At 40.6% G+C, this 26,105-nt stretch overlaps 1 protein-coding gene across 1 annotated transcript; it reads left to right on the top strand.

Annotated features, from left to right (window-relative positions):
- Window positions 1–663: 663 nt before the first annotated feature.
- LOC132105379 (scavenger receptor cysteine-rich type 1 protein M130-like) lies at window positions 664–26,079 on the top strand. Its single transcript, XM_059510464.1, has 23 exons — window positions 664–724; window positions 791–874; window positions 1,104–1,406; window positions 1,532–1,843; window positions 2,013–2,324; window positions 2,431–2,649; window positions 2,826–3,149; window positions 3,226–3,543; window positions 4,093–4,389; window positions 4,517–4,588; window positions 5,765–6,079; window positions 6,196–6,390; window positions 9,055–9,117; window positions 9,311–9,373; window positions 15,006–15,140; window positions 17,794–18,039; window positions 18,280–18,591; window positions 19,114–19,302; window positions 19,695–19,844; window positions 19,936–20,241; window positions 25,300–25,440; window positions 25,541–25,612; window positions 25,753–26,079. Exons 1-23 carry the CDS (start codon window positions 664–666, stop codon window positions 25,995–25,997), a joined length of 4,734 nt encoding a protein of 1,577 aa, XP_059366447.1. The 3' UTR covers window positions 25,998–26,079.
- Window positions 26,080–26,105: the final 26 nt, after the last annotated feature.

Raw genomic sequence — 26,105 nt, 5'->3', positions numbered from 1 at the left:
CAGTACATAAAAATCACAAACATATCTCGTTCAAGTGTATGCTAACGAAATCAATAAATAAGAATAAACCTACCAATTAATTGTTTTTGTTTCAGATGTCAGGCTACTTGGAGGTTCTCGCTGCTCTGGAAGATTAGAGATACTTCATAATCAGACGTGGATGTCAGTGTGTGACGCTGTCTTTGACCAGCAGGATGCAGAGGTTGTGTGTAGAGAGCTGGACTGTGGGGCTCCTGTACAGGTGCTGGGAGCAGCTGCTTTTGACAAAGGAAACGCTCAGATGTGGACACAAGAGATTCAGTGCAGAGGAAATGAATCTCAGATTCACCTCTGTCCAACATCACCATCAGTCAAACATGAAAACAATGTTGAACTGGTGTGTGCAGGTTGGAGCTAATTTATTTTCTAGATTCAAATCCCTGGGCTGAGAATGTAATGTTACCAAAATAATAAAATGTTTTCCCTCTCATAATGTGTTTCATTTATAAAAAATTTTCATTCCGATTTTCTATTTTCCTCACTGTCTCTTCATTTCTCATTCTCTCTGTTCAATATACAGATCGTGTAAATGTGAGGTTGGTTGGTGGCAACAGTCGCTGTGCTGGTAGAGTGGAGGTTCTTCACAGAGGTCAGTGGGGAACAGTATGTGATGATGACTGGGATATGGCTGATGCTGCAGTGGTGTGTAGAGAGCTGGACTGTGGAGAACCTGTAGATGCTCTGGGTGATGCTCATTTTGGACCAGGAACAGAACAAATCTGGATAAGTTATGTTGTGTGTACTGGATCAGAGTCTACACTGAAAAAATGTGGCACATCAGGATGGAGTAAAAGCGACTGTGATCATAATGAAGATGCTGGAGTCAGATGCTCAGGTAAACTGCTCCACACAGTACAGTACCTCACCTTAATCACTAAAATAGTCTCTACTAAAATAATTTAGTTCGATATACTGTACAGACAAACCCAAAATATTTGGCAGATTCTAGTTGGTGGTTATTAAAAAACAAATAGGCTAGTTAGATGTATTACTTTTATACATCAAGTATACAAAAAGGTAATTTATTATACACAAGGAAATTATTTAAATTATCCGTGTTTCAGAAGTCAGGCTGGTTGGAGGTTCTCGCTGTTCTGGGAGGTTGGAGATACTTCATAATCAGACGTGGATGTCAGTGTGTGACGCTGTCTTTGACCAGCAGGATGCAGAGGTTGTGTGTAGAGAGCTGGACTGTGGGGCTCCTGTACAGGTGCTGGGAGCAGCTGCTTTTGACAAAGGAAACGCTCAGATGTGGACACAAGAGATTCAGTGCAGAGGAAATGAGTCTCAGATTCACCTCTGTCCAACATCACCATCAGTCGAAAGCAACTGTTCACAGGACAACAATGTTAGACTGGTGTGTGCAGGTAAGAGCTGTATTAAGAGAGAGAGAAAGGAAGAGACACTTGTGTATGTATACAATACAGTAGTCCATTATTATAAATATGACAAATTTGCATGCTCCCTTTCTCTTTCTGTTACTCTTTTTCAGATTCAATGAATGTGCGGGTTGTTGGTGGTAACAGTCGCTGTGCTGGTAGAGTGGAGGTTCTTCACAGAGGTCAGTGGGGAACAGTATGTGACGAAGACTGGGATTTGGCTGATGCTGCAGTGGTGTGTAGAGAGCTGGACTGTGGAGAACCTGTAGATGCTCTGGGTGATGCTCATTTTGGACCAGGATCAGGACCAATCTGGATGAGTGCTTTTTGTTCTGGAATGGAATCTACATTGAAGAACTGTAGATCAGCAGGATGGGGAACGCACACATGTACTCATAATAGTGATGCTGGAGTCATCTGCTCAGGTGAATTATATAGTATACTGTTTACTATGATAAATGTCATAAATGACATAAAATGACACACAACTGTAAATCTGATATTCATGTTGTATTTTTCATATGCTCAACATATACACTCCAAATAACTGTGATTTGTCTCTTTTGTATCATTTATTAAATATAATATAAACAGATCATAAACATTCCAGACTTATTGATGGACCTCACCTGTGCTCTGGAAGAATAGAGTTGAATCATGGGAACACATGGTACACAGTGTGTGACGCTGTCTTTGACCAGCAGGATGCAGAGGTTGTGTGTAGAGAGCTGGACTGTGGGGCTCCTGTACAGGTGCTGGGAGCAGCTGCTTTTGACAAAGGAGACACTCAGATGTGGACACAAGAGATTCAGTGCAGAGGAAATGAATCTTATATTTCTTTCTGTCCAACATCATCTTTTAAACACAACTGTACCAATGAGAATGCCATTGGGCTGTTATGTTCTGGTAATGGAACTGTAGTTTCCACTTACTGTGATAATTACAAAGTTTGTTTCTTTTTTGTAAAAAAATAAATGAAAATGTTTTTAAATAAACATTGTTCTTCATTAAGGTCACACCGATCTTAGACTGGTAAACGGACCAGACTCCTGTTCTGGTCGAGTTGAACATCAGTATCTCAGTAAATGGGGAACAGTGTGTGATGCATGCTGGGATATGAGAGCTGCCAGTGTCCTCTGTAGACAGCTGAATTGTGGGATTGCTGTGTCTGTTGTGGGATCCGACTGGTTTGGAGAGGGAAGTGGTGAAATCTGGGCTGATGTGTTTGATTGTGATGGGAATGAAACAAAAGTCTCAGAATGTTCCATCTCTTCATGGAGTCGAGCTGAATGTTTTCACACACGAGATGTTGGAGTCATCTGCTCTAGTGAGAGGATTTTATTGAACATATATTTTTAATACATGCAATATCTCGCAACATCTTTGTAAAATTCCACATCTCCTCAGATTCCTCTCTGGCTCTTCATGATGGTCTGGTGCGGTTGTCTGGAGAGAGACAGTGTGAGGGGGAGCTGGAAGTTTTCTTCCATCAGGTCTGGAGGAGAGTTCTGCTGGACTCCTGGAGTCTCACTGAATCCTCTGTGGTCTGCAGACAGCTGGACTGTGGCTCTGTGCTGGACTTCTACGGCTCCTCTTCATCCAGTCCTGAACACAGTCATGAGTGTGTGATGGGCTTCCAGTGCTCTGGGAGTGAAGCTCATCTGGGGAACTGCAGCTCTCCACAATCTCTCAACTGCAGCTCCACACAACAGCTGTACATCACCTGCCTTGGTGAGAACAACAACATCTGGACAGATTCTTCAGTTGTTTGTGAGGAATAATGTGTTTTTCTGTCTCTTAATATCAGGTCGTGGGTCCATCAGGCTGGTGGGTTCTGGGGGACACTGTGCAGGGAGGCTGGAGGTTTTTCACAGCGGCTCATGGGGGACAGTGTGTGATGACTCCTGGGATATTAAAGATGCCCATGTGGTGTGCAGACAGCTGCAGTGTGGAGTGGCCCTCAGTATCCAGCAGGTACCAGCCTGGTTTGGTCCTGGTTCTGGACACATATGGCTGGATGAGGTGGAGTGTGAGGGGAATGAGACGTCCCTGTGGAGCTGCTCTTCTTCAGGCTGGGGAAAACATGACTGTCAGCACATGGAGGATGTAGGAGTCGTGTGCTCAGGTAAACAGTAAACAATAATTTAAAGGACTTTTGATAACCCATAAATGGGACTCATTATTAGCAATATTCATTGTGTTTGCACTATGCACATTAAGAACAGGGTTGAAAAATGTTCTTATTCCTTTTTAAAAGAATTTTAAAAGTGATATTTGAAGTGAAGGTTCATGCACACTTTCTAGTGTACAGTAGATGGAATACAGTACTGAAACACTCAGACAAAGTTCATCTTACTCCGAGGTGCGACACTTCTGCTGAATATTCATTGAGGAACACATGAAAATTTAAATCTGATTCTCAAATGAATGACTCTGATTTGGTTCTTTTTAGTTAATAAAAGACATGCATCTTACAATTGCAAATTGTAAAAATGTTATCTATTTATTATTGAAATGGTTTTATCGTCTGGCAGTGAAATACAGTTTCTTTTTACATAAAAAAATATTTATTCCTTAAAAGGTCTAATATATATATATATATATATATATATATATATATATATATATATATATATATATATATATATATTAATTACCTATCTTTTCTATTTAGAGTTTAAAGAGATCAGATTAACTGAGGGCTGTGAAGGGAATGTGGAAGTTTTCTACAATGGATCCTGGGGTAATGTGTGTTACAACCAGATGGACAGAGACACAGCGAGTCTGATCTGTCAAGAGCTGAACTGTGGAAGATCTGGCAATGAACCCATTTATTCAGAGGGACTGAAGCCTCATAATTGGCTGGATTATTTTAAATGTCGACGACATGATTCCACTTTATGGCAGTGTCCATCTTCACCCTGGGGACAGAATAACTGTGATGACGAAGTGGCCAAGATCACTTGCTCAGGTAAATTTTTAAACCATTTAAACTCAGTGATAATCTGTAAATTTAAAGGTTACATGAAATTACATGAAACACTGAATAAATTATTTGAAATTGTTTTCATGAAACTGTGATCATGTTATAATCTCAGAGGAGGAAAGTCAAGAATCTCTTCGAAGTCGTCTGACATGTTCAGCATCTTCTTATCAGAGAAAGTGTTCAAGTAAGTTTATTTGACAACAAATTGTTTTAAATATTGTGTTACTTTTTCCAAATATAACACTGAATAGCTGATATAGCTTTGAAAATAATAGTAATGAGTTCCATTATTCGTACTGTGACCGAAGACAATAGAAAACATTTGACTCTGTAAACCACAGAGAATAAACTTCATCAGTTAGAAAAATTTGAGGTGCTTTCTGCCAGTCATTTGTTTTGCATTTCTAGGTTGCCAACATTCATTACAGCATTTTTACTATATGTGCAGTTAAACTTCCTTCACTGTGTGTGATTTTTTTTTTGTAAATAAAATTTTTTACATCATTTATTTATAAAGCAGATTTAAAAACAACAGAGGTTGACCAAAGTTCTTTACAGAATAAAGTAAAACTTACAAATAATCATAAAATTAAATCAAATTAAAAACAAGACTACCAAATTTTAAACACAACAATACTCATACTGGTATTGACAGGCTAAATTATTGAGGGCTTTATAAACAAATAATATAATTTTCAAATCAGTTCTGTATTTAATAGGGTACTGGTGCAGTGTAAATAAAATAAAAGTCACTGGCTCATTCTTGTGGGTCCCAGAGAGAAGTCTAGCAGCTGACTTTTGCACTAGATGTAGGTGGGAGGAGGAAGGCTGAAACAACGTAATAAAATGAATTACAATATTCTAAACAAGTTGATACTAATGTATGAATCACCGTCTGGAAGCTTCTCTGTGATTAAAAAAGTGTTTAATTTAAGGAAGGTTAACAAAGACGGAAAAAAAGCATGTATATATATGTATATGTATATGTATCGGCACTGAACTGTTTGTCAAATTTAAGTTATGATAAAACAGAACTCCCAGATTTCTAGTGCACTTATTTTCATAAGGGCCAGAAGGTCATGGTTAGGCCCAAAATAATTATGGTTTTATTTTCATGGTTTTATTTTTATTTTTACTTCTAATATTGTATCATATAGTATCATACAGATAAAATTAATGGGATCTTAATGTAATCTTTTCCAAAAAAAAAAAAACTCCTAAAGTCGTCACAGAGAGAAGTTAAGGGCTCTAGAACAGAATAAACATAGGGATTTAAACCAGTTTATAATACAGAAAAGAACTTGAGGTTTATGACAATGTTGTGCTGAAGCTGCTCAGTGATGATTAATGTGTGTTTCAGATCATGTTCCTCTCAGACTGAGTGGAGGTAAGGGCCGGTGCTCTGGGAGGCTGGAGGTGTATCATAACGCTGTGTGGGGCTCAGTCTGTGATGATCAGTGGGACATCAGCGATGCTCAGGTGGTCTGCAGGCAGCTGGGTTGTGGAGCAGCACTGAGGGCTGATGGGAATTCATCTTTTGGTTCTGGTGAAGGTGTTGTGTGGATGAACAAAGTCGAGTGCAGAGGGAATGAGATTCACCTGTGGGACTGTCCTCTTTCCCTGAAAAACCACACTGACTGCTCCCACAAAGAGCAAGCTGTACTCACATGTGCAGGTCACAGTAATCACTGTGGAATAATATTCATTTCATCATTTTAAAGTGTAAAATATTTCTATATTTCCAAACATTTGCATAAATCATTATAATTTCTGTATTTTTTAATTTGCCAGATGTTTCAGTGTCCTCTACTCCTGCCACAACATCAGCTTCTCCTCCAGTTTCTCCTCCAGTGCGCTCAACATCAGTCTCTCCTCCACAAACTCTCTCCGTCCCCCCAGTGCTTGTGATTGTTCTGGTAGTTGTGCTCTTACTGCTCTTAGTGCCACTGCTTATACTGATTCAGCAGAACAGAGTGATGAGGAGAGGTAGGAGAGATCCAGAGACTGTCATATTGTGTCTTATTAAGTGTTTGATCAATCATGTTTTGTGAACTGACAGCAGGTTTGTCTGTCTACACTCACAGCTCTCTCTGACTGGTACACAGGACTACACAGGACTCATTCTCAGACTGAGCCAGTATATGAGGAAATTTATCACAGACACAATCAATTAACTCATAGAGGTGAGGCATCATGACATGACATAACTGTAACTGTTTACTGATTCAAAGGGACTCTACAGTGTTTACTTCTCCTCCATTGCTAGCACATACAGTACTAATTAACCTTGTTATGTTGAAATCAGCTTGGCACCTCATTCTTGAGTAAGGATCAAGTTGTTGATCTTAACTTTCAAATCATCTTGCAGTTGAATCCTACCAATATGAAATAATATAAATAATAATATAAAAAATATATATGTTTCTGATTGTTCTGCTCCGCTTTAACAGGGAGTCTCATCTCTGAAGATGCTGATGAGCTTCTCACAGGTTAGAGAGGTGATTTTAACAAAATCATTAAACTGTGAAATTTAGAAATTTCAGGAAAATTAATGACCCCCCCCGTGCGCTCTCTCTGTCTATATATAATTTAGATTTTGAAGAGAGGGTGAATACACACACACACACACACACACATACACACACACACACAATTGGATCTAAAAAAATAATAAAGTAAATTATTTTGTAACTTATTTTAAAAAGTGAAACTTTCATATATTTAAGATTCATTACATGTACAGTAAAACATTTAAAAATGTTATTTTATTTAGATGACTGGATTTATAGCTCATGATCGTCAAAAATACAGTATCTCAAAATATTATAATATTTCCTAAGATAAATAATAATAATAAAAAAGTATTAGCAAAACAGAAAAGCTCAAGTTCTTTAAAGTGTGTTCATTGATGCACTCAAAACTTGATCGGGGCTCCTTATGCACAAATGACAGCATCATTGAGGTGTGGCATGGAAGCTATCAGCCTGTGGCACTGCTGAGGCACTATTGAATCCCAGGTTTCATTAATAGCGGCCTCAGCCCTTCTGTGTTGTTCAGGCATGTTGGCTGTCCAATCAAGCACAGTAATATCATGTTCAGCAAACCCCTTGAAAGTGGTTTTGGCAATATGGGCAGGTGCTAAGTTCTGCTGCAAAAGAAATCAGAATCTCCATAAAGCTTGTCAGCAGATGGAAGCATAAAGTGTTCCAAAATCTCCTGGTAGACAGCTGCATTGACTTTGGACTTGATAAAACACAATGGAGCAACACCAGCCGAGTTCATGACACCCTAAATCATCTCTGAGTGCAGAAACTTCACACTGGACTTCAAGCAGCTTGGATTCTGTGCTTCTTCAGTCTTCCTCCAGACCTTGATTGCCAAAAGAAATGTTAAAGGTACTTTTATCTGAAAAGAGGACTTTGGACCACTGAGCAACAGTCCATTTCTTTTCAGTTCTTCCTCAGCCCAGGTAAGTTGCTTTGGATCATTGTTTCTATTTCAGAAGTGGCTTGGTAGCCCTTTTCTTGAAGACGTCTGAGTTTGGTGACTCTTGATGCACTGACTCCAGCTTAAGTCCACTAATTGTGAAGCTCTCCCAAGCTTTTGAATCAGCTTTGCTTGACAGAATTCTCAAGGTTGCGGTCATCCCTGTTGTTTGTGCACCTTATGCTACCCAATTTCTTCCTTCCAGTCAACTTTGAATTTAATATGCTTTGATACAGCACTCTGTAAACAGACACCCCTTTCAATAATGACCTTCTGTGACTTACATTTTTTGTGGAGGGTGTCACTGATCATCTTCTGGAACATTATCAAGTCAGCAGTCTTCCTCATCATTATGGTTTCAAAGAAGAGATACCCGGAATTTGCTGTAGGGATGGTTATTTAAAGAAACCCAAATGTAAATATTCTAATATTTTGAAAGACAGAGTTTTTTGTAAGCTCTAATCATCAAAATTAAAACAAACAAACAAAAACTTTAGAAATGTTTCACTTGATGTAATGAATCTAGAATATATGAAAGTTTCACCTTTAGAAATGTTATACAGGTATGTTATATATATATATATATATATATATATATATATATATATATATATATATATATATATATATATATATATATATATATATATATATATATATATATATATATATATATATATATATATATATATATATATATATATATATATATATATATATATATATATATATATATATATATATTTTTTTTTTTTTATATATATAATTTTGATTTTGCAGAGAGGGTGAATGAGATCACAACAGGATTGTATGAGGATATCTTCACTGGTGGACCAAGACCGGATCATGAGACAGGTGCTGATGCTCTTCTGTACTTTAGTTGCAGTTCTCTCTGTGTAATTCTACAATGTGAATATTGTGCATATAACGACAATGGTTTTGTGTTAAATTTGTAGACAACACACCAGAGGGATATTATGATGTCATTACTACTAGACAGAACTATGGCACTGAAAAAGGTGATTTTATGTTTGGATAATTTTTCTCATGGATTTTTACATCCTGCTGCTTTAAGTTGAAGGCCGGTTCAGATAAAATAAAATGTCATTTTAATGTTAATGTTACATTTAAGAGCTTAAAATGTATGTGCATGTTTGTGTGTAGTGGACACACCAGAGAATTATGATGATGTCATTATTAATGGACAGTGCTCTCAGCGTGCAACAGGTGAGTCACAAGTAACTTTTTAATTAACTAAATTTGTTTCTTTGATATATAGAATGTGTTTATACCATTTATGAATTATTATGGCTATATCAGGTGTAATCTAATAATCTGTCATGAGGTGACAGGGACCTACTGTATGACAAGCTCAATGTGTATTAAAAATTAAAATGATCTTTTTTGTACATGTGTAAAGAGGGAGATCAGGAGGAGTATGATGATGTGTGGAGTATCACTGAAGATGTGATAAACCTGTTAGGTAACCTTATTGACTTATGATTCCAACATTTATTTTAAATATTAAGAATATTTAAAAATTGCATGTCTCATTCTTTATTAGCACCTGTTTTAAGATACACAAACTTGAAATATTATATTAGTAATTTGCTGATTTAAATTAAATTAACATGGATGCAATCATAACATTATTTTTTTAATGCAGACTATGATGATGTGGGGGAGGAGTCAAACGGTGAGGGAAGAGCTGTATGACTCAATGGCCACACCTGCTGCCTCTGTTTATTTCATAAAGTTAAAAAAAAAAAAGGTTCCTTTGATTCTATTAATATTATTTAATATGTTGCTTAAAATAGTCATGAACACAGATGAGGAGAATTACTTTTAATATTATAAATTCTATTTAACATATGAAGGTTATGGATCAGGACTAGGGTTCAGTATTTCTATGCTTAATCATGTTTGGTTTGATTTCCTCTTTTCTTAAAGTAATTTTTTTGTTCCTTTCAAATAGCTGAAATATAGGAGAGTCTTCTATTGACAAAACAATTGCAATGACTTGCACAAATATGTTTCTGAACATTTGTTGAATGTATGTTCAGAAGCATTTATAATCAACCTAAAATAAGATGTTTGGATACATTTTATTCACTGGCTGTGTTGTAGTGTAAAACAACTGTCATAAGAATACAATTGCAAAAAATGACTGCTAAATATGACAAAAATATGTGGAAGTAATAATTAAACAGCATTCTTACTGATTGCTTTACTCCTGATTATTTAATTGTTCTGAATACAGAAAAAAAAATTAAGAATTGGAAATGAATAAGCAAATTCATTCATTAAATTGTTAATACAAATTTGTTAATACAAATGATCCAGTTGTTACAAATATATAATTAAAAGAGAAGGCCGCACACTCTGTAATAATTTCAGACTTTATTGTAGATGTTTTGATAAAAATGGGCTCTCCCTCACTCTCTGAGCCTGGCAGCTGTACACTTTGATAAGGACAGTGTATAAGTGCACCAAAATCTACTCTGATAAGAACCAGAAAATGCTTTTCCTCACATTAATCAGATATATCTTTCCACCTGTACTCATTAATGGCCATCAAACTCTCTTTTTAGTCTGTTTTTAGGAAGACTGCAACTTTGTGTTCAACATATTATTTTAGTAAATAATTTAATATTGCAATTTAAACTACATTTGGTTGGTTTTATGTCGTTAAAGTTAACTTTATGAAAAATAAATATGACTGGTTGTAAAAAGCAATTATTACATTTGATTTTAATTTCTTATTTATTTCACATGGGTTTGAATCAGATTTGGTCAGATGGTCATTTTACAACCAGGAACATTTTTTTTTTTTTTAGAAGCCACATATTTAGAACTCTTTGTCACAGACACATTCTGATCATTTAAAATGACTTTTATTATTTTCTTAGCCTCTTAAGACCCGAGAAAAAAAAGATTTCAGATTTTTTCCCCCATGTCTTTACATAGTTTAGAGAGCATTAAAATAATGTGTTTGTGTGTGTGTGTGTATATATATATATATATATATATATATATATATATATATATATATATATATATATATATATATATATTTATATATATATATATATATATATATATATATATATATATATATATATATATATATATATATATATATATATATATATATACACACACATACATATAGGGGAAGTCGTGGCCTAATGGTTAGAGAGTCGGACTGATAATCGAAAGGTTGTGAGTTCGAGTCTTGGGTCGGCAGGAATTGTAGGTGGGGGGAGTGCATGTACAGTTCTCTCTCCACCTTCAATACCACGACTTAGGTGCCCTTGAGCAAGGCACCGAACCCCCAACTGCTCCCCGGGCGCCGCAGCATAAATGGCTGCCCACTGCTCCGGGTGTGTGTTCACAGTGTGTGTGTGTGTTATCACTGCTCTGTGTGTGTGCACTTCGGATGGGTTAAATGCAGAGCACAAATTCTGAGTATGGGTCACCATACTTGGCTGAATGTCACATCACTTTCACTTTCATATATATATATATATATAATTCATAAGTTATGCTATGGGACTCAATTTCTTAAAACCACTGATTTTTTTAAATTACCAAACTTTGTATAAAGATGATTCTCAACTATGTTACAACACAATGATTCAATATACCATTTTTCTTTCTGCAAAATGTGTGTAAAATGGTCATAAACAGGTTTTCTCTTCATATACAGTGTGTGTGTGTATATATAGTTATATATATAACTAAATCTAATTTGCATATTAATATGTTTTTGGGGCAACATGTAATGAAAAAAGAAGTGTAATAATGGGAGTAATAATTGACAAGATTTTCATAATAATATATAATATTTCAAAGAATATTGAAATATAATTTCTTTCCCTATAAATGTGTTATGTCTCCCAAAATGCTTAATAAACATGCTTTAGTCCCGGTGTCCTCACCATTCTTTTTTATAACAGAAAGTCATATTTTGATTTGAAACCCCATAACATTTTCCCGAGATGTTGATTTATGACACACAATTAAAACATTAGATTTAAATGATAATCACAAAATATTGTCATATTTCCATAAGAGTGTCACTAAATTAATTTCAGACATATTTGAAGACCAATGAGAGGGAGTGGTCATGGTGAAACATCCAATCATTTGGTATCTCTGAAAAGCCCCGAATGTGCTCTGTACAGGACATCCAGACTTAAAACTGGCATGTAAAGTCTCAGAGAAATTCACTCCCCCCTAAAAGTATTACAAATTTAATTTAATATTTTACAACATAAAAATATATTATATACTAATAAACAACTTGTTTAGAACATTTGTAATATGTTTAGTATTACTGTTTTTATTTATAGGCCTACTATTCATTTGGTTGTAATATAATATGATGGGTTATAGATTACTAGTATCAAGACAAGTAATTTATGATGGGAAATATACTTAATTACAAGAATTAAAGTATGACAAACTACTAAATATTCTATATGATGATTTACCTACTGGCTTGCTGGAGCTTTGTATTCATGTTTGCAATGTTGAACTGCCTTTAGCAGCCTCCCTTCCTCTTCTTTCTTGTGAAGGTTTTATTTTTATATATCTGATTGTTTGTTTATTTGTTTATTGTTTGTTTGTCTACAAAGGGTGCAAACAACAGCAAGTGCTATTTATATTAGATCTACTTGGGTACAATGATTTGTTTAGACATTCTAATTCTGAGTACTTATATTTTGTTGTTATAACTTCTATAAGACTGAGAGCAAATCATTACTGATAGAAATTCAAAAACAAACTACCAAATTACTATTTCAGGGAATCATCCACTGACTGTAATGTGAATTGTAATGCATCTACCTGTTAATGCAACGACATTGGGAATTGTGGTCTCGACCACAGAGAGCAGCACACAGATTGTGAGTGATGCTGTGGACTCGAGCGGGCGGGAAAACACGGAGCGGATTAACGGAATCTTTAGCAGAGTGGTTACAGACCGTTCTTATCTGGGTCGATGGGGGTATTGGTGAGAGGGACATGGGCCTGATGACAACCACTAATTATTTAAGTGAAACCTCTGGTGTTTTTTGTAAGATGACCCTTACTGCCACAGATTTTCAATTGTCTTGTAATGTGGCCTGCGTGTATTTGGCAGTTTTTGAGACCTGCCATCAAATGAACAAAATTATAAGATGCTAAACCTAAATAAACATCCCCCAGATGTAGCTGTTGCAAGGTCGAATTTGTTTATGTAAATGAAAGTTCATTATTTAACATCTTGAGGCTACAGGTAAACAGGTAGGTATTTTCAAAATGTTTGTAAAATGTTTTGTGTTGGTAAAAGTATAATAACATAAGTCTAATCTTGAGCTGAAGACTTAAAGCGATAGTTCACCCTAATGAAAAATTAACTTACCCCATGATTTACTCACCCTCAAGCCATCCAAGCCTTTGGTGTATATGACTTTCATTTCAGAGTAGGCTACAGTCATAGTTATATATTTATATAACTTAAAAATAAAGACCTTCAGAGTTTTTATAGGAAAAGTATATTTAAAACTTTATAAACCATAATTTCTAGCTTCTGCTAACTGTCATATGCACATTCATGAGAGAGTGGGATTTCAGTGAATAACGTATACATAGGCATAGCGTAATCTGTGGTGGGAAGTGGCAAACGCAGAAACACAGAGGAGAGAGCAAAATAAAACAACAGAAACTAATTAGAAGTACAAAACAAGGATACAATTAATGTACTATTATAATTGTGTGTTTATTAAAGTGCTTATGACACTGCACGATTTTCGGCAGTCCCAGACGAAAGATTGGCATTGTGAAACAATTGTGGCGATTTCTCAGATCGTAGCTTCTAATTGGTGATCCTGTGACGTACAATGAGAGAGATTTAAAAAATGGCCGTAGTCACGGTCTTGCAACTAAAGATAGGATACAATACAACATGATCATCATATAATCATCACACAGTGTGTTTGCTGCTATGGTCATTTGCTGCTACGTTTACTAACCAACCAATAAAAATGCAACATGAAATCAACGCGACATGGTGCTAAACATAAAACGGTGTACTTCAAGCTCTTAGTTTATTAGATTCATGTCGCACGGTGTGACAAGCAATGATATTATTGGATTGCCGAAATCATGCAGTGTGTTTTGGCCTAGGCCAAAGACATAAAACTTATGTTTTCTGAAAACACATTATTTACCTTTAAAACTTTGTCTTAAATTGATATTTGAAGATATTCTCCTTGCTTGCACTAATCTAGCAATAACAGATTGTGAGAGTGCACATTCGATAATGATGTCATTACTGTTTTTCTGTACATGGTGTCAGCACAGCATAAAGCTCTATAGGGCGGAGTTCAGACTCGTTTGCTAGTAGTCAGAAGGTAAGAAAAAAAAAATTGTTTGTTTGCCATATGTGAGGGCCAGAGAGTTTTTCCACTGTCTGTCGGGTAGGAGGAACATTTTCTGCATGTCACTTTATAAGAAAAATAAGTTCCCTTTCAAAAGGGAATGCCATGCTGTGTCCTCTAGAGGGCACTATGGGAACACTGTCAGCGTGGCTAGTGTCTGAAACGTGAATAAAATAATATAAAATGAACTTGACTGTGGAAGCGAAAAGCTTTTGACTTAAGCAAATGAGCAACTGCGGATATAAAAGGGCACCTGCAGAACACATCATCCTCTGTTTTGTCTTCAGGGTCATTTGTTCTGAAGTGTGAGTGGTGAGTAATGTCTAATCTTAGGTGTTTTAGGAAGTGTGCAGATCTGTGTCTGTGATATTTGACACCGGATAATGCACACAACCTTTGTGTCATGTGCTTGGGCGAGGAGCACAAGGTGCGTTTGTTGTGAGTGGTTCTCATTAAGAAAGCTCCGCTCTCGTTTGTCCCTTTTCTTGAGGGAATTGGGACAATCATTTGCACCCTGTGGCTCGGGTCCTGCAACTGCCGAGGCAGCGAGGAGACTGAGATCATGGGGATCGCAGATGGAGCTTGCTGATGAGTTTGAGGGTGAGATTAATCTCCCACACTCACTGCGGGCTGACGAGGGTGATCTGGGGGAGGAATATGTGCTGTCTCTCAAATCTTCTTATCCAACAGAAAGTGCTATGCTGTCTTCTAGCCAACATGAGGAGGATTTGGCTGAAAAGGTGAAGAGGATTATTCAGAGCTTTCACAGCCAGCCTGCCCTGTGTATGTGGAACTGCTGGAGGATATGGAGCATGCTACTGCTAGGTTAGGTATGCAGTGGAAGCACGACACAGAGAAAGACAGGATAAACCATATTCATCCCATATCCATCAGTGTCAACATACTAGTTATGCTAACATTGAGGGTATGGGAGAGCATGTATATGTGTCGATGCCCCCTATCAAAGAGATGCTTGGGAGCTATCTCTCAGATGGGGTAACATCTATGATGAAGGCTATGGAACCGACATCCAGGCTGCTGAAAGAAATATCTCGTCTGAATGGTAGGGCATACAGCATGTCAGGCGGGTGCTGCCTAGCATACAATGGCTGTACTGCTGGTGTGCCAGGCTGATTTGCTGAAGGAAATAGAACAGGGTGCGCCCGGACAACAGATCTGGCTCACAGGGCCACCAAGTAGATGGCTGCCACGATTGGTAGGTCAATGGCGGATATGGTGGTCACGGAGAGGCACCTGTGGGTGAACCTGGCGGACATCGGGGAGAAACAAGTTTTCTTCTCGATATGCTGGTTTCGCCCTCTGAACTATTCTGCAAAGGAGACGTGAGTGCAGAAATAGAAGGAAGGAGATAAAGGGACACTTCCAGCCTAGACAAGGTCTTTGGCAGAAGGCGTCTGGGGCTGGTACTAGTACCTAGTTAGCCTCCTTCTGTCCTCACGGTGCCCCCACCTCCTCAAACCTCATAGCTGCACTTAGGGAAGGAAACCTGTGGCCTGACCAATGATTAGAATCCAGTCTGAAGGTTGGGAACCAGGTTTCATTAAAAGTAGATTTTGTTGGGTGAGAGTTGTGTGGCTTCCTCTTGTTATGAGACTCATTTTACTGAAGCCTCCATTCTCCAGAGTTCCGCTTAGTTTGGTATGCTGGCTTCCTATTTATGAGCCTTGCTAACTTTGCTTAGCATGTGTGGTGTCAAGTCTCCTCTCGCTTTTGGGAGTCATTATACTGAGACATCGACTTTTAAGAGTTCCCCTGCAAGGGTTGAGCAGTGATAGGTTTCCTCTCATTTTAGAGAGTCATTCTGCTGGTGCCTTCACTCTTCAGAGCTCCATCATGGGCAGTGATTGAGTTTTGTAGGCTCTTTCTTTGAGCTTCACTAACTGAGTGTGAGTTAGAGTTAGAGAGTCATTACGCTGAGGCCTCCACTCTTAAGAGCTCCAACTAGGATTGAGTGTGTAAGTTTCCTCTCATTTAAGAGAGTCATCCTGCTGAAGCATCCACTCTCCATTGCTCCAATTGGACAGTACTATTGATAGATAGGCTCTTCTATTTTGAGCCTCACTAACTGCTTCTGGCATTGAGTGTGTTGAGGTCTCCTCTTGGTTTAGAGAGCCGTTATGCTGAAACCTCCACTCGTAGAGCTCCAGATTTTGGCGGGTTAGTTAGTCTATGATGATTGGAGCTTGAGCGTAGCAGTCTTGCTGGTAGGGATGCTGTTCCTCAAGTCCTGACTTGGGGAAACAGTTACCTAGGCACTTAGCCCTTATCATGGCAGTGTTGGTACACCATTCCCATAGCACCCTCTAGAGGACACTGCATGGAGTTCACTTTCAAAAGGGAACATCTCAGGTTATGCATGTAACCATGGTTCCCTGAGAATAGGAAACGAGACGCTCTGTGCCATACTTCAGCATCATGCTGTGTCTCCTCAGACAAAAAAAGAGGATGATGTGTTCTACAGGTGCCCTGTTATATCCGCAGTCACTCATTTGCTTACATCATAAGCTTCCGCCTGCCAGTGTCAAGTTCATTGTCGTTATTTAATCCATGCTTTAGACACTGGCCACGCTGACAGCGTTTCCATAGCGCCCTCTAGAGGATGCAGCGTCTCGTTCCCTATTCTCAGGGAACCATGGTTACAAGTGTAACATGAGTCGTTTTGTTAGTGTGGCAAACATTGTATTCTTCTGAATAGCTTAAAGACTGCCTAGTCTCACATACACAACTTGAACAAGATGACAAAAGCTCAGGTCCAAATTGAAAAATACTCAAGAAAGATGTATAGTGCAAGCAGAAATGGACCTCACTGACTCTGCTGGCCACAAATGCCCCATTTCCACTGAAATTACCCGTAACATTTGCACCACGAACTTTTTTCCCTCCAGACCTGTTGCTTTCTGCGTTTCCACTGCGGTGTAAAGTACCAGGAAGATTAGGCAAATAGACTGGTGACGTAGGTGACGTGCAGTCTACTACTGCGTGCGTTTCTCAATACAGAGTACGCTGATTTCAGAATTGCATCCTCGGTAGTTCATACTTTGTGCATTCGACTTGGGAGTGTGATGTTTGCAATGATGCAAATCCGGTAATTTGACTTGATAACATCAGTCAGCTCGCCTTGGCTGCTGCAATTTTCCTCACAGGATATCGAATAGCACTGTCTCCTTTCGTTTTCATTTAAAAATAACAGCTGCAGAAATGTACTTAGTTCAGGGATATGTGTATATATACAGCCATTACAATTAAACAAAATATTATATAAATTTGATTTATATGATTATATGATTTATATGAATGATTCACCTCTGTCCAACATCCCTTTATAAAAACCATTGTTCAGATGATAATTTCCAGGAGCTGTTCTGTGCTGGTAAGAAATAAAGTACAAGGAGAGTTATATCTTTTTAATATTCTTCTTTTTACTCCTAGTCTCTCTTTGTATTCTTCTGTCACTTAGAGAGAATGAATGTGAGGTTGGTTGGTGGTAACAGTCGCTGTGCTGGCAGAGTGGAGGTTCTTCACAGAGGTCAGTGGGGAACAGTGTGTGGTGATTTCTGGGATATGACTGATGCTGCAGTGGTGTGTAGAGAGCTGGACTGTGGAGAACCTGTAGATGCTTTGACTGATAATCACTTTGGACAAGGATCGGGACCCATCTGGATTAGTGCATTATGTATTGGATCAGAGTCCACGCTGAAGAACTGTGGGTCATCAGGATGGAGCATAAATGTCTGTACTCAAAATTCAAATGCAGGGGTCATCTGTTCAGGTAAATAATGGTGTACTTCTAAGCATTAAGTATTTTTTCCCTTACTTCTTGGCCATGAATTTGTGTTTATGCAAAGAATTGTGGTTTTATGTGGAAAACTTTTTGTTTTATCTGCATTATATCTGTATTATGCGTTTTTTCTACTGTGCACTGTGGTTCATGCAATATAAACAGGTCATAGGCCTTCCAGACTTGCTGCTGGATTTCACCTGTGCTCTGGGAGGTTAGAGATACTTCATAATCAGACGTGGATGTCAGTGTGTGACGCTGTCTTTGACCAGCAGGATGCAGAGGTTGTGTGTAGAGAGCTGGACTGTGGGGCTCCTGTACAGGTGCTGGGAGCAGCTGCTTTTGACAAAGGAGACACTCAGATGTGGACACAAGAGATTCAGTGCAGAGGAAATGAATCTCATATTTCATTCTGTTCAATATCATCACACAAACACAACTGCAGCAGTGACATTAATGTGGGCCTTAAATGTTCTGGTAAAGACTCAATATTCAGTGTCTCTTCATTTATTTTTAATGTAAGATTTACTATAATCAATCTTAAAGTAATAGTTCACGCAAAAAGGAAAATTATCTTTGATAATTTACTCACCATGAAGTTGTTCTAATCCTGTATGTTGGTAATCAAACATTTGATGGTAGACCTTGAAATCCATTGTAAAGAAAACAAAGTACTATGGAAGTCAGTGGATAACATCAACTGTTCGGTTACCAACATTCTTCAAAATATATTCTTTTGTGTTAAGCAGAAGAAACTCATACACATTTGGGAGTAAATGATGAAAGAACTTTACATTTTGGGTAACCTATAAATATATTATATTGCAGAAGTTAACCAAATAAGTTGTTTATTTTTTCTGCGTTGCAACTGAATGGTTATCATTTTTGACCCCTCTTTACATAACACACATAAAAAAAAAAAATTCTCAATCAACATATGTTATATGATAGATATTGTTTTAATAATTGGCCTCGTAATGACAAAAGATGTTTGTCCAGGATACATTGATCTCAGGCTGGTAAATGGCTCAGACTCTTGTTCTGGAAGAGTGGAGCTTCAGTTCCTAAATGAGTGGGGCACAGTGTGTGATGCATGCTGGGATATGAGAGCTGCCAGTGTCCTCTGTCGACAGCTGAATTGTGGGATTGCTGTGTCTGTTGTGGGATCCAACTGGTTTGGAGAGGGAAGTGTTGAAATCTGGGCTGATGTGTTTGATTGTGATGGGAAAGAAACAAAACTCTCGGAATGTTCCATCTCTTCATGGAGTCGAGCTGAATGTTCTCACAGATGAGATGTTGGAGTCATCTGCTCTGGTGAGAGGATTTTATTGAAAATAGGTAATAAATTACCTTGCAATATATTAATAAAATTACACCTCTTTCACTCAGATTCCTCTCTCGCTCTTCATGATGGTCTGGTGCGGTTGTCTGGAGAGAGACAGTGTTAGGGGGAGCTGGAAGTTTTCATCCATCAGGTCTGGAGGAGAGTTCTGCTGGACTCCTGGAGTCTCACTGAATCCTCTGTGGTCTGCAGACAGCTGGGCTGTGGCTCTGTGCTGAACTTCTCTTCTCTTCTGAAGAGGATGGCTCCTCTTCATCCAGTCCTGAACACAGTCATGAGTGTGTGACGGGCTTCCAGTGCTCTGGGAGTGAAGCTCATCTGGGGAACTGCAGCTCTCCACAAACTCTCAACCGCAGCTCCACACAACAGCTGTACATCACCTGTCTTGGTGAGAACAACAACATCTGGACAGATTCTTCAGTTATTAGTGATCAGAAATATGTATGTACAATCACTGTTTTTCTGTCTCTGAATATCAGGTCACAGGTCCATCAGGCTGGTGGGTTCTGGTGGAGACTGTGCAGGGAGGCTGGAGGTTTTTCACAGCGGCTCATGGGGGACAGTGTGTGATGACTCCTGGGATATTAAAGATGCCCATGTGGTGTGCAGACAGCTGCAGTGTGGAGTGGCCCTCAGTAACCAGCAGGTACCAGCCTGGTTTGGTCCTGGTTCTGGACACATATGGCTGGATGAGGTGGAGTGTGAGGGGAATGAGACGTCCCTGTGGAGCTGCTCTTCTTCAGGCTGGGGAAAACATGACTGTAATCACAAGGAGGATGTAGGATGTCGTGTGCTCAGGTAAAGATTAGACCAGTGGTTCCCAACCTTATTCAGCTCGCGGCCCACATAACCAAACACATACATTTGCGCGGCCCACTGCAAAAAAATTAACCGACCCCGCTATTGTTGGGTTAATAACTTAGTATTCAGAAGCTAGTTTGTTAACTGTATTCATTGAATGAAATAGGGCTGTGCGATATGGACAAAAAAAAAGAAAAAAAAACCACTCGCGATTTCTTTGAAATTTTTTCTTCAAAAAGTTTTAACGTCTCTAGAACAGACATAAGTTAAAATAATCACTATAGTAAAGGTGTAACAAAATGTATAGACTTATGGCAAAAAAAAAGAAAAAAAATATATATAAATAACACTTGTGTACAGATTTTTTTTTTTCAATGCATTGTTCATAGAGCTCATTAATTGTAGCGGTGCCTCAGGTGTTAAAATAGATTTGTTATACATTATACCATATACAGGTTCACACATACTCCGTCTGCAGTGCGTATACAGTCTGTGTAAGCGGTTCAGAAGCAGCAGTGAGAGTGCGTTATTGTAACGCGAAAGCACATCAAAATAATGCACGAGCGCGAATCTCTATGTTCGCACGCGAATTTCCTTTTTCTCTGTCACAAAACCAGACGTGCTTGCTCAGATACACGCTGCTATCGCCCGGAGAGAGTGCAAACACTTAAAACATGTCTCCTCTCACTTAAACTGCGTCCTGTACACTCACAACTCTCTCTATGCTCATGTGCTAGATATTAATTATTTTCGCACGTTTTTATTTCTAGCCTTTTACCGTGTGCAGTGTGAACGCTCTGATCCGTTAGCATGAGCTCAGAAAAAAGGCGCATCACAGACAGTGTATGAACCTGGAGTTAGACATATGCCCAGTCTGTTTTGTTCTGTTCTGTTGCATTCTGATTGGATCATTGGATAGCATACTGCGGGAGGTCAGGGCCCGCGGAAAATCGTGCTATAAAGCCATGTAGAAATCGCACACGCTTAAATTGTGATTTTATGACTATTTCTATTAATCGCACAGCCCTAGAATGAACTGGCAATGAACAGAAAATAACTCGGGCTGCACCGCTCAACAAAACGGGAAAACCAGATCTAGCTAGAGCTCGGCAGTGGATAGACAGTCAGCAGAGCAAGCAGTCAAGAGGAAACATGTTGACAGCCATTTATTCATGTTTGAATTTGTTGTTCTGTAGCATATGCAGCAAAAATATAAATTAGTGGTTTATTCTTAAACCAGTCAGCCAGCTCGAATAGTGGAAGCAAAGTTACAGTTTAATATTTATTTTTTGTTATTTAATTGTATATATGAAAGTTATCATATTATGACTTAGACATTTTTATATATGTTAACAATATTATAATTGGCGGCCCACCTGCAATACCAAAGGCTGAAAACAGGTTGAAAACGTACTCGGTTACTAACGTAACCTCGGTTCTCTCTAGAAGAGGGAACGAGTACTGCGTCTTAGCTAAGACGCTACGGGGAAAAGTCTCTTTTCACGAAATACTGAAGCAAAAAATTATCCTTAATTTTGAATTTTTTTAAAGCACATTTGCAGCAGTACACAGCCATAGGCGAGACGGCTCGCTCGCTCATTGGCTGCTCTGCGGCAAGTGCACAGCCTATCGAGCACAGGCTGATGCAATATCAGACCTTCATGCCACTTCCCGCCGAAACGGTTGTGGCCCAACCCTATAAAAGGTGCTCGAAAAGGCTGACTCACCTGATTTATTTCATCGCCGAAGCGAACCAGAGTGAATCGTACGCACGGCAGAGAATGCAGTACTCGTTCCCTCTTCTAGAGAGAACCGAGTACATTCTCTTACGAGAGTTCTCTCGTACTGCGTCTTAGCTAAGACGCTACGGGAACCGTCATGGAACGTGAGTCCAGAGCTAAACCCAAAAACAGTATCGACTGACTGGGGTTCAGCGAACTCTTCGTCCAGTTGACACTGAGACCGAATTTCTCGAGGTGATCGAGTAAAACGGCCCTGTGCTCCGCTCGTGATTGAGCCAGAATCAGCCAGTCGTCCAAATAGTTCAGCACTCGCATGCCTCTGAGTCTGAGAGGAGCGAGCGCTGCGTCCATGCACCTCGTAAACATACGAGGAGCGACGGACAAGCCGAACGGCAGGACTGTAAACTGGTATGCCTGGCCCTCGAAGGCGAATCTCAAATATCGTCTGTGACTTGACGCTATCTGTATTTGAAAATACGCATCCTTCAGATCTATTGACATGAACCAGTGTCCTCTGCGAATATGCGCGAGGAGCTTCCTGGTCGTAAGCATTCTGAAACTGCGTTTCACCAATGCCTTGTTCAGCTGTCTTAGATCCAGTATGGGCCTGAGACCCCCGTCTTTCTTGGGCACTAGAAAGTATCTGCTGTACAGCCCCCCCTCGCTTTGAGCTTGAGACACAGGCTCTACAGCCCCTTTGCTCAACAGTTTTGATATTTCGGCCCGAAGTATGTGTGCTACTTCTGTTTTGACCGTGGTTTCGAAGCGCGCTAAAAAGCGCGGAGGGCGTCGAAAAAACTGTAGCGAGTAGCCTCTCTTTATAATGCCTAACACCCAATCCGAAACCCCTGGAAGCGCTGACCATGCATCTGCATGAATGGCTAAGGGCTGGATGCGAAGCGCGCTCTGTTGACTGGGCTCCACCAGAAATAACACTCTTTTCGGGAAATATCTGGGTAGCCGTGATAACGGCTTTTGTGTGCAGGCAAGCGGGCACTCGTGCAGGCTTGCGCATTGCAGAAGATGCTGAGACAGTCACAATTCTTGGAACTGCAACAGCGGCGCGCTTGGGTGAGAGCTCGGCCGCAGCGGAACTCGTACACCGGCGCTTTCCTAGCAGTGCTAGGATGACTTCGGGGCTTCTGGCTTCACCGTAATCCTCTGCCACGGCTCCCGCGGCGCGGGGCGACGGCTGGAAGAGCGAGAAGCTGATGCTGTCGCGATGACGCAGCTGGAGGCGGTGGGCGTGACTGAGAGCTTTGTGGGGCCGGTCTAGCGCGGCTCGCTGCAGAACCGGAGCGCTTTGGCAGGAAGTGCTTGAATGCCTGTGACGCTTTCTGGTCCTCGACGAATCTCTCGACAAACTCGTTGACAGACGATCCGAAGAGGCCAGCAGGAGTCAGCGGCACGTCGAGGAACGCAGCGCGCTCAGACTCCGCGATGTCGGAAAGCGTTAGCCACAAATGCCTCTCAGCCACCGTAGCGGAAGCCATAACCCGTCCCATGGCCTGTGCAGCGGACTTAGTAGCGCGGAGGGAGAGATCCGAAGCACTCCTCAGATCCGAGAGACAGATCGCTTCAGGTCCCATCTCGTTCAGCTTACGGAGGAGATCACCCTGGAATATCTGCAGCGTGGCCATGGTGTGTAGTGCAGACGCAGCCTGCCCAGCAGCAGAGAAGATCCGCGCAAGCAGAGATGACGTCATGCGGCAGGCTTTAGATGGCAACACCGCTTTCGTCCGCCGTCCAGCAGAGGGCGGGCAAAGGTGCGTCGCTATCGCCTGTTCCACCGGCGGAAGTGACTGGTAGCCTCTGTTTTTAGCATCATCCAGTGTGGAGAATGACGAACGAGTTCATGCTGAATATGGAGCGTTCCAAGCCTTTGCCACCTCTTCGTGAAGCTCTGGAAGAAATGGGGCGGGCTTTGAGTTCGGAGAAGTACGCTCTCCTGGAAGAAAACTACCATCCAGCCGGGAACAAGAGGGGGGCGCTGGTGCAGACCACTCGAGGCCGAGGCTCGTCGCGGCCAGCGTGAGCACTCGCATCAGCTCCTTGTCGATATCAGCTCGTCTGCTGGGCCTCTGAGCAGAAGGCGCGAGATCCGCGGAGCTCGCCCAGCCCTCACTGCCCGAAGCTAGCAGAGAGCACGTGTCCTCTTCCTCCGACGCGGCCCTGAGATCCACTTCCTCGGAGGACGCGGCGGCAGACAGCGGGCGCTGACCATCGGGAAGCGATGCAGGGGAGGCCGGTGAAGCGGAGGGAACCGGCGAGCTCGGTAGAGCTGGAGGCGGTTCCGGTAAACGCTGAGAGCAGCGCTTTTTACAGCGCTGCGGCGCAGCGGAGGATGCAGGCTTGGAGAAGAACGCCAGGCGAGTCCTCAGAGTCACCATCGGCATTAGCTCGCAGTGAGGGCAGCCGCCGTCAGCGAGCACGAGCGCTGCATGGTCCTCACCCAGGCAGGAGACACAGATGACGTGACGGTCTCCTTCGCTGAGCGGGGCTCTGCACGAGCCGCACGAGGGCATCTTTAAAAAGACGCAAGCTCTTTTACGAGTGTGCATCGCAGGGCGAACACACACAAGGATATATAAAAGGATATAGGCGCCGGAGAGCGCAGCAGGAACGGCAGTGGAAGGCGGCAAAGGCCAGCAGCTTCAGAAGTGGCTCGTCCCGCTGAGATGCCTATCAGACGGCGCTTGCTTCCTTCGTGATCCAGCGATGCGTGAGCTTCGCTGAAGAGATGAAAAATCAGGTGAGTCAGCCTTTTCAAGCTCCTTTTATAGGGTTGGGCCACACCCGTTTCGGCGGGAAGTGGCATGAAGGGCGCGAAGCGCCCTTATTGGTCTGATATTGCATCAGCCTGCGCTCGATAGGCTGTGCACTTGCCACAGAGCAGCCAATGAGCGAGCGAGCCGTCTCGCCTATGGCTGTGTACTGCTGCAAATGCGCTTTACAAAAATTCAAAATTAAGGATCATTTTTTGCTTCAGTATTTCGTGAAAAGAGACTTTTCCCCGTAGCGTCTTAGCTAAGACGCAGTACGAGAGAACTCTCGTAAGAGAACTATTGGATTAGACTGTTGTATTTTTAAATCAACTTAATTTTTTTATAATAATATTAGTTTAAATTTTCTTCAATATTTTAAAGAGATCAGGTTAACTGAGGGCTGTGAAGGGAATGTGGTGTTTTTTATACAATGGATCCTGGTGTAATGTGTGCTGGAACCAGATGGACAGAGACACAGCGAGTCTGATCTGTCAAGAGCTGAACTGTGGAAGATCTGGTGATTTTTCTGATTCAGTATCAAGAGTGAAATCAGCTATTAACTGGTTGGATGAAGTGAAATGTCGACCACATGACTCAAACCTGTGGCAATGTCCATCTTTACCATGGGGACAAAATGACTGTGATGGAGATGAAGTGGCCAAAATCACCTGCTCAGGTAAGACTGTTGCAGACAAAATTATGTGCCTGAAAAAATAGCAATCCATATAAAATAAAAATATAAGTATAAAACATATTGAATTCATTTATAATTACAGAACAGGAGATTCATGAGTCCCCTCGTAGTTATTTGACTTGCTCTACATCTTCCTACCAGAGACAGTGTTCAGGTAATGCTCAGAGAGCATTAAATGATGAAAGCTATGTGCAATGTATGTTGATAGTGCAATTTGATATCAAGGCATGTAGCTGGCACTGTTCTAACATACATCAGTTGGCCAAAAATGTGTCAACTTGTCTTTGAATCAAGATCATGTTCCTCTCAGACTGAGTGGAGGTAAGGGCCGGTGCTCTGGGAGGCTGGAGGTGTATCATAACGCTGTGTGGGGCTCAGTCTGTGATGATCAGTGGGACATCAGCGATGCTCAGGTGGTCTGCAGGCAGCTGGGTTGTGGAGCAGCATTGAGGGCTGATGGGAATTCAGTCTTTGGTGCTGGTGAAGGTGTTGTGTGGATGAACAGAGTCGAGTGCAGAGGGAATGAGATTCACCTGTAGGACTGTCCTCTCTCCCTGAAAAACCACACTGACTGCTCCCACAAAGAGCACGCTGGACTCACCTGTGCAGGTCACAGCAAAAAATAAATTTTATTAATTTTAGATCAT

Source organism: Carassius carassius, chromosome 26, assembly GCF_963082965.1.
Source record: "Carassius carassius chromosome 26, fCarCar2.1, whole genome shotgun sequence".
Lineage (NCBI taxonomy): Eukaryota > Metazoa > Chordata > Actinopteri > Cypriniformes > Cyprinidae > Carassius > Carassius carassius.
Note: the sequence above shows the minus strand (reverse complement) of the source record. Positions and strands in the feature narration are given on the sequence as shown.